The following is a 13,628-nucleotide window of genomic DNA, read 5'->3' as shown; positions in this document are numbered from 1 at the left end:
GACCATCTGATTGTCATAGGTAACAAGTGATTTGCACGAGATTCTTGCATCCTTACCGAATGTCACATAAGAAGGTATAGGCCTCCTCAAGCGCATGCGTAACAAACGTACGCCATTTAGAATACCGGGGAAAAAATTCTTCCACTTTTCTTTTTCGATAGAAAGAATCTCTCCGTATTGGGACATAGTTTTGCGTATAAGTATATAGTATAAGGATCGATGACGCTTGAGGGAAGATTATGCACACGCACTTCTATAGCACTATCTTCCATATATACTGGAATGTTGTACTTAATATTTTCATGTTCCACATAGTGCACATTATTATTGTTTTTAGCGAATTGAATTGCATCCAACTCTTTATAGAACTGGATATAAACAACATTATTGGTCTTATTGAATTGAAGTAAATGCACACGTCACGTCAAGATGCATTTGCTCCTTAAGCAAACCTTCAAGTTCTCGAATCGAAGGTCGAATTTTGCACTGCTTGAAGTCAACAATAATTGTATTCTTTCGTGTCGGCAGTAGCTTTTGTTCGTTTGGTTCACTCATTTTCGAGGTCTATTGTTCACTACACAATACTGTACTTGGTTTCTTCTGTTCCCAACGTAAGCGGTTTTGTTTTATCGACTGGCTTGGATGAGATGTGAAAGCGAACTGAACTTGAATTTTTGACAGTAGATAGGTAACACGATCACCTATCTTGTAACAAAATACTATCCAAATCAGAAATGATTTTTTTTTTGAAAATTGACTTGAAATTTTTAAATTTCCAAATTTTTATTCGAAAGCCTAACTAATTTTGTAAAAATTCGTCTATTGTAGATTTACTTATTTCTCTGGAAAAATATATCGAGAACAGTTTCTTGGAATCTATTTCTATTATTTATTAATTTAATTGTTTGTTAGATTGATCGTTTTGATCTTAGTTTAACTTTAACCTGCACCTGCACAGATTGAAGAAGAATTGACGAAACGTATAGCATAAATTAGCGAAAAAGTTACCACAGAGGCAGGACTCGAACTCGTAACTATTTCTATTTATCGCTTTTCCAATTAAACTATGTTCCTGCTTGTGAAACACCACTTGAAATTCCAATTTTTTGAATAATACCTCTGTACTATCTTCTAACATTTCCCCGAAATCAATTCTCCAGAATGTTGAATACCAAATTTCCGAATCCGAATAAATTTTTCCCTGAAAATTTATCACCCAGAATGAACTAATGCCGATTAAGATTGTAGAGCTTTAGAAAAAAACCAGAAATTTTTTCTCAGAGTGTACCGAACCCCAAAACCGTACAAATCCGAAGATGCTACAAAACAATAGTTCGAAAAAAAAGGATCAGCTATCAACAATTCAATGATTTCGGATAGGATGTATGTTTAAATTGATATTTAATTAATAATAATTGGAATTCTTGACAGGGAAAAACTACTCTTGGAATCATACAACCTCCCATTTGAACCTAAGTGCATGAAAATCGGTTTATCAATCATAAAGAAAATCGAGTGCATATATTTTTGCAAGTTTTTGCAAAAAATATATGCAAAAACATGCATATATTATTTGTAACTCTGCAACCGGAAGTAGAATCTAAATAAAAACAAAAAACACTGAGTCATTTTTCAATCTCGACTAACTGAGTTGAATGGTTTAAAAGTTGGTTTTCACAGTGATTACATATCTTCTCTTATGAGAAACCAAAAAATCCTACTCGCTCATAATTTTATAACCTAAAACTTATTTTAATAAAATTTTAAACGCTTTGCTTCGTTGGAATTATTTATTTAATTAAATGGCTATTGACCCGGACCCGGAGTTTCAAGTTTGTGAATTTTTCGATATTCTTTGTTTGATGCGAAAATTAACTTTTCGACGAAGCTCTCAAAAAAATTAGATTTCTACCAAAACGAGTTTTGATTTAATTTTCAAAGTGAACTTTTGTTGTTGGGTCAGAAACATAACTGGATGACGTGAATACGAATGAAACTAACACGTATCTTTACACTTCTGAATATCTAAAATCGTTCTCATAAGTTGTTGTATTGTGTAAAAAAGTGCAAGGTTTAATTTATTTGTTTCCAGAATTGTAACGGTTCACCTATACTAAAGTACGACGAATTCACGACACACTTATTTTAACACACAAATTAAAATGATAGGGCAAAAGAAAAAAAAAGTTTGCCTTCAGAAGTACATACGTTACGAATTACAATTATTTTAATGGAAAATTATCAAGTTTTTTTAAAATAATTTACTGTTATTAAAAGTCAAGTACACAGATTCGAATGAATGAAGCATGCCAATTTTTTTCATTTTGTACTTACTTAGTTCATAACACTAGAATTCAACGTCGCTCAAAACCGTCGTCCCAGCGCGAAAAAGGCTACATTGGATTTTCGCTCTAATACTCATTGATATCAAACATTTTAGAAAACTAAAAATGGTTGTTTCATACCAATGAAAATTTTATCAAAATTTAAAGATCATATTTCCGATAGAATGGAGAAAAAATTACATTGTGGGGTTGAGTACAATAAGAGATTTTCAAAATTGTTTTTCACGACAAATTTTCGGTACAGTTTTCTTTTCTGTCACTGAAACTGTTTGCACAAAAAAACCACCAAATAAAGCGCTTTCAGTTCATTATCCACCCACTCAAAGCACAGAGAACAGACATCCAAGTATCGATTTCAATGCGTGTAAGAAAGCTTAACGGCTGTTTGGCAGTGTTCACCAAGTAGCATATCGCCTACAGAGGGGCTTCGAACAATCCAGCAAACGCTTATGGGCTATTGCGTTCGAGCTTGCTTAGAATGGTAATTCATGCATGCAAAGTCGTACGCAACGGGGATTCTTGAAAGGTTTTTACATGTATGCTTTATACAACTTTTTTTGAAAAAGTTTGTACTAGCTTGTCTGTTCTCTGTGCTCAAAGTTCATCCTCAAAATTCAAGTTTTTATCCGATTATCACCAAATTCTCAGGAAGTAAAAAGAAACAATTAAAAAGTTAGTTCTGACATCATTCATTTCTGCCAATATATCCTAAAATGCAAATCTTGGCTTCAACCCCAGCCATAAGGTTTTGCATTATCACTCATGTTATCTTCATTTCTTCTACATTCTTCACTCCTTGAGGATGTTTCAGAAGGTGTTCCTTCATAATGACCCAGTATTCTACTGTTGGTCGGAGTATTTGGGGGGCTCAGATCTTTCGGTATGAAATCGACATCATCATCCTTCGTGTAGTGGCATGATGCCAAGTTCGTCCAGAAGATCGTCAGACCGTCGTTAGCCTTCTGAAAAGAGAGAGAAGACGCTTTTGGAGACACTGTTACAAATACACCAGTCCATTCATGGTGCTTGCGGTAACGAAAGGTGTACTCCGCTTTCCGCAAGTACAAATCGCTTGCCAAATCAAGAGCATATAGGTGTACTTTGATATCTTCTATATCCAGAGGCTCACGGGAACATTTATGCTTAGAAATTACATGCAGGATTCCTGAAATCTAGTTGAAGTCAGCCTTCACATATGTCTCGTCATTAAGGGGGGTAGGGTCTAAATGATGAAAAAAATCATCATTTTTGCGAATTTTTTCAGAACTATCGTTTAACAAAATAAATTCAAATATTTTGTATAATAAAAAGCATCAATCGAACAACATTTTGTAATTTTTTCGTGAAAAAATATTGAGAAAGAAGTCGGTGAAGAGGCATTTTTGAGGATGCTTCTTATCATGATTTGCGGTGTCCACTGTATCTCAGCGCAGACTAATCAGAAGTGAACAAATCAAAACAGCATAGTTAGGGCAGAAGTTTTTGTAGACTCCAACGTTTCTGTTTGATTTTTTTTAAATTTTTGGTGTTTGTTTAAATTCAAAAGTACGATTTTTCATGAAAAAGTCGGCCATTTTGTAGCTGTAAAACCTCCCCAAAGTAACAAATAACAAAAAGGAAAACGTTGGGGTCTCGTTTTTTATATGTAGAAAGTGTGTGCAAAATTTGAAAAAAAAAAATGGTACAGAATCATTTCGAGAATGTTTTGTCAAGTTTTCAAGTCAATCGAAGCAGAAATCTTGGGCCTGTGTGCGCAGCTCTTATTTCTTCGTAGTATGAGATCGACTATGATAATGGCCCATAACTTGAGGAGTTTTGTACCGATAGGCTTCAAAATTTCACAGAATATTCTTGAAATGTTTTACTATCAGAAAATAGAAAGAAAATAATAAATGATTTTTCAAAAGTGTTAGACCCTACCCGCCCCTTAATTGTGCAGGCTGACTTCAACCAGATTCTAGTGTGGATAACTTCTAGTCGAACAACTTCCGGGCACGGCTATTTGCGACCGTATTCTGTTTCTTGTCATGGTTTGGGGACTTCTGAACCATAAATAACTGAACTAAACGTAGTAAACTATGTCTACGCAAAGATTCATTTGATTTTAACCATGCGGATCAAAAGTTAGAGCAATTTGAGTGTGTGCCAATTTAAAACGGTACACTTTTTAGCTAATTTATTAACAAATTTGTAGCGATTTAGCAAAACATTTGCTCTTAGAATTATTTGAGATCAATTGAAACACATTACGAAGTTACATATTTCTGCACAAATATCCAGGCATAATAAAAGAATTCCCTCAATAATTCGCCTAAATATTCCAGCCTTAAAGCGTATAATTTCTGGCGTTCTTGGTTTCCCCTATGGAATCCGGCTACGTTTCTCTGCTTATCAATCTTGTTAATAGATACACTATTTAGTACTTGAAATAAACTAAAAGTCAACCGAAATTTTTAACGTTCTGCTGAAATAGACCTTTTTGGATCAATTTCAGCTATTTCGCAACCGAAGGCTGGAACTGGCAGGGGATTGAGTTCAATGCTACAATATGCAGGTACTGTTCATAAACATTGAAAATTTTATTTTAATGTAACATTTAAGAACATTCCAGCATGCCATAATTTAAACATCACCTAAATGTTATATTTTTGTATAATCAAAATAGCCACACTTTGGTTTCTTTCGGTTCATTTCTAGTACTTCGATTGACTATTGCATCCAAGTACTGGTGGTCGCCACATCTTTTCTGATTTCATAGAAAATGTCAAAAAAAAAAATACTATATTGCATCATCATATGCAAAAACTAGACAATTTCGGGCAAACCACCATCGGCGGAAGAAAAACTAAAAGATTCGCCAAAACAAACTATTTCCCATACTGTCATCACTCCAGGTGGTATCGTTCAGTATGACAGAATTTTTTTTTGTTCGAACGTTTCCCTCAACATCCCTCCCTGGAAGCGAAAACCGACCCGACCGATCTCGTTCTGTCTGTTTTCGCCACAAATAGAAAATGTAATTTCCCGCGGCACGTGCTTTGTTTCATGCTTTTTGCAGCCCGGTGACGGTGCTCCACCCAGGCAGCCAGCGGGAGCCCACAGCTCACTGGTCCCGGTCTCGGTAGTGTGCTGAAAATTACTACGCGCATCCGCTGGTCCATTCCAGCATATCCCTGCAAACAATAGGACCCTAAACTGATTTCAGGACAATCGTTATACCGGTAAAAGGAAGTTTTTCCAGGGCGAAGAGCTGGAATCAGGCCAAAACCGAACGCTCATCATCAAACAAAATATGCTTTCAATTTGGTCTGGAGAAGGGTGGACGTGGCAGGCGACGGATCTGCATGGCACTCATATTTTTACGGTGGGCGGTGGGTACACACGGTCGAGTAGGTGGTCCGGAATGTGTGTTTGATAAAACACATCGCCTGCGGAGCTGCTGGGCGGAGGACGGTGGGCACACGAGGCAGCAAATAAAACACAAGGATGAACCCTGGGAAATGAGGTGACAGCAGCCAGAACAATTCGTTCAACGATGATTGCGACTCGGTTGTAAAATTACATTTTTCTGTACATGCACAGACAAGTTGTGACTCGTTAAGCAAATAATGTTTCGCCCTAGCTGTGAAAATGCCTTCAGGTTAGGAAAATTTGCAAGAAGCAACAGCAGCAGCTACAACAACAAAAACAACAACCTCCCGGGTACTCGTTCTGCTTGATGGATTTGCGTGCTCGTGATGTGGGAAAATTGAAGATAATGATGTTGCGACAAGCTGCTTTGTGCTGCTGTTGCTTCTGGATCCGATTTTTATCATTATTCATGAGCGCGCTACGGTCTTTGAAGGGGAAGGGCAAAATTGTAATCAAATTGGAAGTGCTTAAATTCCTGCCGAGAGAAGGAAGCTTTTCCAAGACAATGGTTGCGAAACGTGTGATAATCGGTGCTTTTCAATGATTCGCCAGCTTTGCCGTTGGGCTGTTGTTCAAATTCAAGGCGGTATTTCGTTGATGGTCTTCATGCATAATTTTATGAATACGTTTAAATTTGATAAGAAAATGTTTTCGTTATTCGGGAAATTCTCAGACGTGCATACGATTTAGAAAATGGAATTCTGACTGAGTAGTTGGAGCTTCCTATTTCCTGTTGATTGGTGCCAGAATTTGTAAACATTTTATCACGTTTGTTGTGAGAAAAATGTTGAATAGTTTTACGTGAAGTTCTCATTGAAAAAAAAATCTATCATCATTCTACAATATTGACAAACTTTGTTTTTTTTTGTGGCCGATTGTGTTTAAATTTCTTTGGAAGTGGTAGGAGCTCCTTGTATATTTTTTTGGTTAAGGTGTTTTAAAAATAGTAGTTCATATCGAGGCCGTCTCTAATCACTGATGAAGTTTGTGTTTGTGACTTTCAAACTGTGGAAAATTTAGCTTTGCTAGCTAAGTCGATGACTTGGCTAACCTATTATGTTATATACAAACCATTTAGATTGTATTTAATTTTCGTATGTTCATTCAACAAATGCCCATTATGCAGATGGGCCTAATTATCATGTAGAATAAAATTTTATGTGGTAGATTTTTATTGTTTCAGATGGGAGCGGGTCATATCGCCGAAAGCCATTTCACCGAAAGTCGTTTCGCCGAATACCATTTCGCCGAAAGTCGTTTCACCGAATAGGTCATTTCGCCGAAAGTCGTTTCGCCGAAAGGGTCATTTCGCCGAAAGGGTCATTTCGCCGTAAGGGTCATATCTCCTGCATGTTATGTCTCCTGTATAACTGATGTTGCGCAGCCACATAACCGAAGCCAAGACGCCAGCTGAGTCGGCCGCCGACCCGCCGTCGGAAGCGGCGGCCTCTTGCATACAAACCTGTAACCGCCTCGTTTGCCCGGTCTACTCAAAGCTAGGTTTCTTTGCTTTAGTTAGGTCCGAACGAGCGGTAGCGAGGTCGGACAGCACATGAACCAAAGCGATGTGGCGTAGCCGCATTAGTATTTTTTCATTTTCACTCAATAAACGGAAAATACCACCTACATTTGCCTAGTAGATACACCTATGCAATTGCTTTAATGCTTACTAGCTAATAATCAGCAAGTTTTTTGGGAACTACTTTCTGAGGTTCATGAATCAATCTTTATTCAAGAGTACAACAATCAATCATTATTCAAGAAGTACAATGGTAGGTTTACAAAACGAACGTTAACGCTATCGTCTTTCGTTTGTCTTTAATTTTAATCAATTCTAATTTCGATTTCAGGACGATTTCAGGATTCGGCGAAATGACCCTTTCGGCGAAATGGCATTCGGCGAAATGTCATTCGGCGAAATAACCCTTTCGGCGAAATGACCCTGATCCGTTTCATATAATGTATAGAACGACCTAAAGAAAAAGTTAGCTAGTAATTTTCCACAATTTTAACAATCCAATAAAACACGTTTTTTGGGGTTAATTTAATCACAACTTCAAAACAAACCGTTCGCTTTCGTGTCTCGTTCGATACAATCATAATACGTTTGGGGTCGGGATGACATACTACTGTGGGCAAAAAATAGTAAGACTTTGTTCGTAATTTCAAAATTCTATATTTATTCTTCCAAATCTATTTCGTCCCCCTCAAAGTAATCCTTCCCGATCCCAATACACTTGTTACAACGCTTTTTTTCCAATTCAATGCACATAGCGATTCACGTTCGATGTCTTCAATTAACTAAAAACGAGTTCCCCGGCGCGGTCGTTTGAGTTTGCTGAATAGCCAGAAGTCACATGGAGCTAAGTTGAGCGAATATGGTGGTTGTCAAACAGTATTCCTTGTTGACAGTTTGACCGGCTGGAAGAAATTTGAAGTGCACCACAACTCTATAATCAAAGAAAACTGTCAACATTACCGTGATTTGAGACTTGCTTTGACGTGGTTCGTCGTCAACGTGTTCTCGACCCTCTTTGAACAACTTGTACCAATCAAAAACACTTGCTCGCGACATAAAATTATCAACGAAGGCATTTTCCATCATTCTGAACGTTTCGGCACCAGAAATTTGATTCCGCACGGAAATTTAATTGGAACTTTTTTGTTGAATAATTTCATGCATGTCACTGACAGTCATACCAACCAAGAAAAACAAATATTTCGACGAATAAGGTTTCCGCGCAAAATATAATTCAAAAGTCGTACTACTTTTTGTCCACAGTTGTAGAATACAGTAGTTTTTCCCGCAATTCATTTATTAATACTTTTTCTCTTAAGTTTTGTCCCCTAATTGGAACTTTTTTAATGATGTCTGCTGCAGAAGTGCTGGTGTAATTTTTTTCTGAAAAGGGAAGATTGCAGATATTTAGACCTGTTTTTACGTCTTTAATAACTCTTTTTTTTTCTTTCATATATACGTTTAGCATTAGCATTAGCATTAGCATTAGCATTAGAGACCGCCCGTGTGTTGCTACTCCGTTATTGATCTGGACCAATTGAGATTGCAAAATGATTTTTTGAAGTAACATGTTTGGGAATAACACATTGTTTCACACTGTGCAAACTGTATTGAACCATGCATGCTGATCAATACCGACGCCGGCCACGTCCGAATGCAGATCTACTTGGGAGGGAAAGGATTGTTAGTTCGATGCATGTTGCTACTAAGAACCGAGGAATCCTCTGCATTCCCACATGCATCACAGGAGAGGATACTTTGTTAGTAAATGTTTTGATAATGTTATCATGTGTTTATTGCTCTGGGTAGCCGGCTACCAAGAATGTTTTAAAGTATTATCGTTTTATGTGTTACTTTGTGCTGGTAATATAATGCACGAAACTGTCAATCTCCGAAATTGACAAAACTCCGGACAGCCGGCTGTCGAGTATGCAGTCACTCGTTTATGCATCTACCTTTCGCGTTTTTTTTAGTCATGCAAAAAAACACATTCGGATTGATAAAAAAAGGTATCATCTCACTGCTAGGTGGATTAAGCACGTTTTTATAAATGAAACTACGTGATACAAAATGAACGAGCGAATAGGATTTAGACAAAAAAGTTGATTTATTGCATTGAAATATTCTAAACAGTTATTATAAAATCATTTTAAATCACCAAACAAAGGTCAACAGATTTCACACGCGTCTTGATTCTTTATTATTTCCGCTTTATTATTTTAATTATTTATTAAAATTATTAATTGGTTATATTAGTTGATCTGGGCAGCCGGCTACCGAGAAAAATAATAATTTACTGTTTGAAATATTAATATCAAGTGTTTTTTACTATGTATTCAATATACCGATACATGTCATCTCTGTTATTAACTTTGTAATATAAACGGATTTGCGCAATGGTTGATTTTTATCATTCATTTTATAATCCTGAAAGACAATCAATAACATGGAAGAAGAAATCATTCCTTATAAAACTTTTCTACGAAGCTAGACGGAAATTGATAGGTTGAATAGAGATGATTTAGTGAAATAGAGTAATCAGAAGTAAAACATTGAAAATATCTGATAACTGAAAGGAAAAAGAAACTCCTGCAATTGTCGCCTTTTACGACATGGAAGCAGGAACCCAGTGGATCTATTCTTGGTTCATTTTTTTCCGCCGGATTCCACACGGCATTCAGGCTGGTACAGTCCGGAGAGAGCTAATAGGTACTATCAATCTCCTAGTGGACCCCAGCCCCTCTTTCATATATACGTTTATTTATTAAGGCAGTTTACATAAACTCTTCTTCGTTGTAGCATCACTTTTACATAGAATTCTTTTCATAATATAATTCTAATATAGTCATAATATAATTCTAATAAAGTAAGGCTGTTACTTTAATGCATTTTGTTGATAATTTCATGCACTATTTCAAGTTTGTATCATTATTTCATTTCTATTCAAATTTAGCTATTGGTTGAACTAATGGACGCAGTTGGAGTCAGAACTAAGACTTAAAAGGGTCAATTATCCTATGAAAAGTTGTTCTAAACTAACTTTGTTTGTTCGTCTGAAAAAAATTCGGATGAACGATTGACCAAAAACTCCTCTAAAATTTATGCGGAATATTTTGAAGGTCGATCATTGAATTGTTTGGAACGTAAGTTTTCGAACTTCTTATGAAGAAGTCGTTTCCGAGCGGTAAATTTTACGTTACTCAGAAAGGTAGCAAAACCGAGGGGGTATTGTTTTAAGGATCAAGAGTAAATCAGGTTAACTTGTGTTGGTAATTTCTATATTACGTACATTTTATTTGGTACGTATGTCATAGATCCACAAACGAATTTCCAGACATGACAGTCACGATATTTTTTTGGCGCACATCTACGGTCCTCCGTGAAACTGGCACCAATGGTGATAAATTGGTTGCACTGCTGAGTTCCCATCATACATTCATAATGCAAATGTCAAATCGTGAGAACCCTCTCGATTCGGTAGTTCATTTGTATATATTGAGATTTTATGGTACACTTTGGTTGAAATGATAACAATGCAATTAATCTCACGCTCCACCAAGCGGTGAGTGCCGTCATTTTAGAAGGTACCGGGAACGAACCACATTTTTCAAAAATATTTATAAGCACGTACATGTCTTTATTATTTATCTTTGATAGATCTATGTATTCATTCAAACAATCTTTTTTAACAATAATTTATTCTTAAATGAATGTTAAGCCTGACTTTTTGGATGAAATATCAGTTTTGATCAATTTTTCATCAACTTTTGATGGAAAATTGCTTACATTTTATGAATGTAGATTTCAATTCCCTAATAAAAAAGTTAGCAACACTGCTTCAATGCATTTGTATTAGATTGCGCTACACAAAATAAACAAAACTAAATATTTTCTGTTACAAATGCAGTTTTCCGCTAAAAAAAAAAGTTTTACGACAACATTTCATATTCATTGCCTTTCGTGTGTTAAATTAAGGGTTTCTATTTTGCGGAATTACGTATAGAAGGTACGTAAATCTTTATATCGCAGTAATTTCTACAAGAAGAAATCCATATAGGAATGTGTTTGTTGCTAATCAAATGTGTCAGTGGAAGTATGCTGAAACTGAAATAATTTTTCTCGAGCAGTTTTAAGAAAAATGGAAGAGTTTTAGACTAAGATTTTCGCTTTCTTGGATTGCAATTTTAAGCAGAATGAACTGATTGGTTTATTTTTCAACTATATGGAAGATTTATTGATTAAAATCAGGAAAAGAAGCACCGGAATTTATTTTTACGCAAACATTGTTGACATTAACACATGGATCAATAAATCCCGAGACTAACAATGGAAACAACATTTTTTTTGCAAAATTTTTTTTAATTCATCAACATAATCACTTTTTAGGGTGATACAATGGTTCCAACGTTTCTCCAATTTTTCTATACCATGTTTATAAAAAAAAATATCTTTCGCTTCAAAATAAGCTTCAGTTTCAGCGATGACCTCCTCATTTGAGCCAAATCTTTTTCCCTGGAGCATTTTTTTAACATCAGCAAAGAGCCAGTAGTCACTGGGGGCTAAATCTGGCGAGTATGGGGGGTGGGGAAGCAGATCAAAGCCCAATTCGTTCAATTTCGCCATTGTTTTCATCGACTTGTGGAAGGGTGCATTGTCTTGATGAAAAAGGATTTTTTTCTCTGCATGTGCGGTCGTTTTTTTGCGATTTCCTCCTTCAAACGCACCAGTAAGTCAATATAATAATCACTGTTGATCGATTTACCTTTTTCGAGGTAGTCAATGGAAATCATGCCATGCGTATCCCAAAAAACTGACCATGACTTTGTCAGCTGACTGCTGCGTTTTCGGACGCTTCGGCCGGCTTTCGCCAGCTGTGCGCCACTCAGATGACTGCCGCTTCGACTCTGGAGTGTAATGATGTATCCATGTTTCGTCCATGGTCACGTAACGACGCAAGAAATCTTTTTTGTTGAGAGTAAATAGCGATAAACTGCTTTCTGAATCATCGACTCGTTGCTGTTTTTGTTCCATCGAAAGCAATCGCGGCACCCACTTGGAAAAAACCTTTTCCATGCTCAATTTTTCATGAAGGATATTAAATACACTTCCATATGATATCTGTGTCATCTCAGCAATCTCACGGAGCTTCACTTTACGATCTTTCATTATAATTTTTGTCACTTCACTCACATTTTCCGGTGTAACGGCTTCCACAGGTCTACCCGAGCGTTTCGCGTCATTTGTGTCGGTACGACCTCGTTTAAACTCGGCGAACCACCGACAAATCGTTGCTTTTGATGGACAAGAGTGCGGATAACATTTTTCAATCCATTGTTTCGCTTGCACGGTGTTTTTACCCATTAAAAACAATGTTTTATCAAAACACGAAACTCGGTTTTTTCCATTTTTCAAACAAACTACAAAACGACTTTACTCCAACCTCGATAACTCAGCTGTTTCTGGTCGGATCGAATTAAAATTTTGACCCGTTTCAAGCAAAGGTTAGTACTCTACAAAGATGTGGTTACTGGTTTACTACGAGCGCCATCTCTGCTTTAGTCTCGGGACTTATTGATCCATGTGTTACTCATACGCTTGCAAAGAGTCTTGCTCATTAAACGAAGATTATATCATTCTAAAGTTTTCACGTTAAGAATGCTATATAATTTTTTAAATTTTCAGGATCTTCTTGTTGAATTTTACTTGAAATATTTTGGGATACAAACTTTCCCACCATTATTTTACATTTGCAGTCCTAATCTACTGCATTTTTTTTAAATGCAATATCTTTAGATATACCCGAAATTTTCTCCGAGACAGCTGAACCGATTCTCAAAAACTTAAATTCAAATGGAAGGTATAATTGTTCCATACAAAGTGTCTGATTTTTTTTTATTCGACTTTCGGTTCCGGAATTGCAGGGTGATTAGTGAAAAAAATCCTATTTCAAATTACTTTCTCACTTTTCTCAGAGATGGCGTGACCGTTTGATACAGTCTGATCGATGTAAATGAAAGGTCTTATGGTTCCAAACAAAACTCCCAAATTTCATTCGGATCTGACTTCCGGTTCCGGGGGCGGGTAGGGTCAAACACATTAAAAAAAAAACATTTATTTTTTGTTTTGTATTTTCTTATTTGTAAAACATTTTAAGAATACTCTGTGTAGTTTTCAAGCCTAGCGGAATAAAGCTCAGAACGTTATGTACCCGTTTCTCTTCTTGTCTCACACTGCGGAGAAGTAAGGTCTCGGCACACAGGCCACAGATTTCTGCTTTGACAAAGGATGCTTGAATTTTTGAACAAAAAACTTTAAACGCGTATTTCTCGAAAGCAGGGTTTGAAAATCCATGT

General features: G+C 36.4%; 1 protein-coding gene across 2 annotated transcripts in view; it reads left to right on the top strand.

The window, feature by feature from the left end:
* LOC131429622 (photoreceptor-specific nuclear receptor-like) overlaps positions 1-13,628 on the top strand; it is a 67,106-nt gene that overhangs the window by 33,972 nt on the left and 19,506 nt on the right. The window contains exon 5 of one of the 2 annotated variants that reach the window (XM_058593858.1): positions 4,840-4,899. The exons of the other annotated variant lie outside the window; for it this stretch is intronic. Within the exon in view, the coding sequence (XP_058449841.1) occupies positions 4,840-4,899 (60 nt within the window). The remainder of the gene's footprint in view (positions 1-4,839; positions 4,900-13,628) is intronic. 2 annotated transcript variants of the gene reach the window in all.

The sequence above is a fragment of the Malaya genurostris genome, chromosome 2, assembly GCF_030247185.1.
Source record: "Malaya genurostris strain Urasoe2022 chromosome 2, Malgen_1.1, whole genome shotgun sequence".
Taxonomy (NCBI): Eukaryota; Metazoa; Arthropoda; class Insecta; order Diptera; family Culicidae; genus Malaya; species Malaya genurostris.
This window is presented reverse-complemented; position numbering and strand designations above follow the sequence as displayed.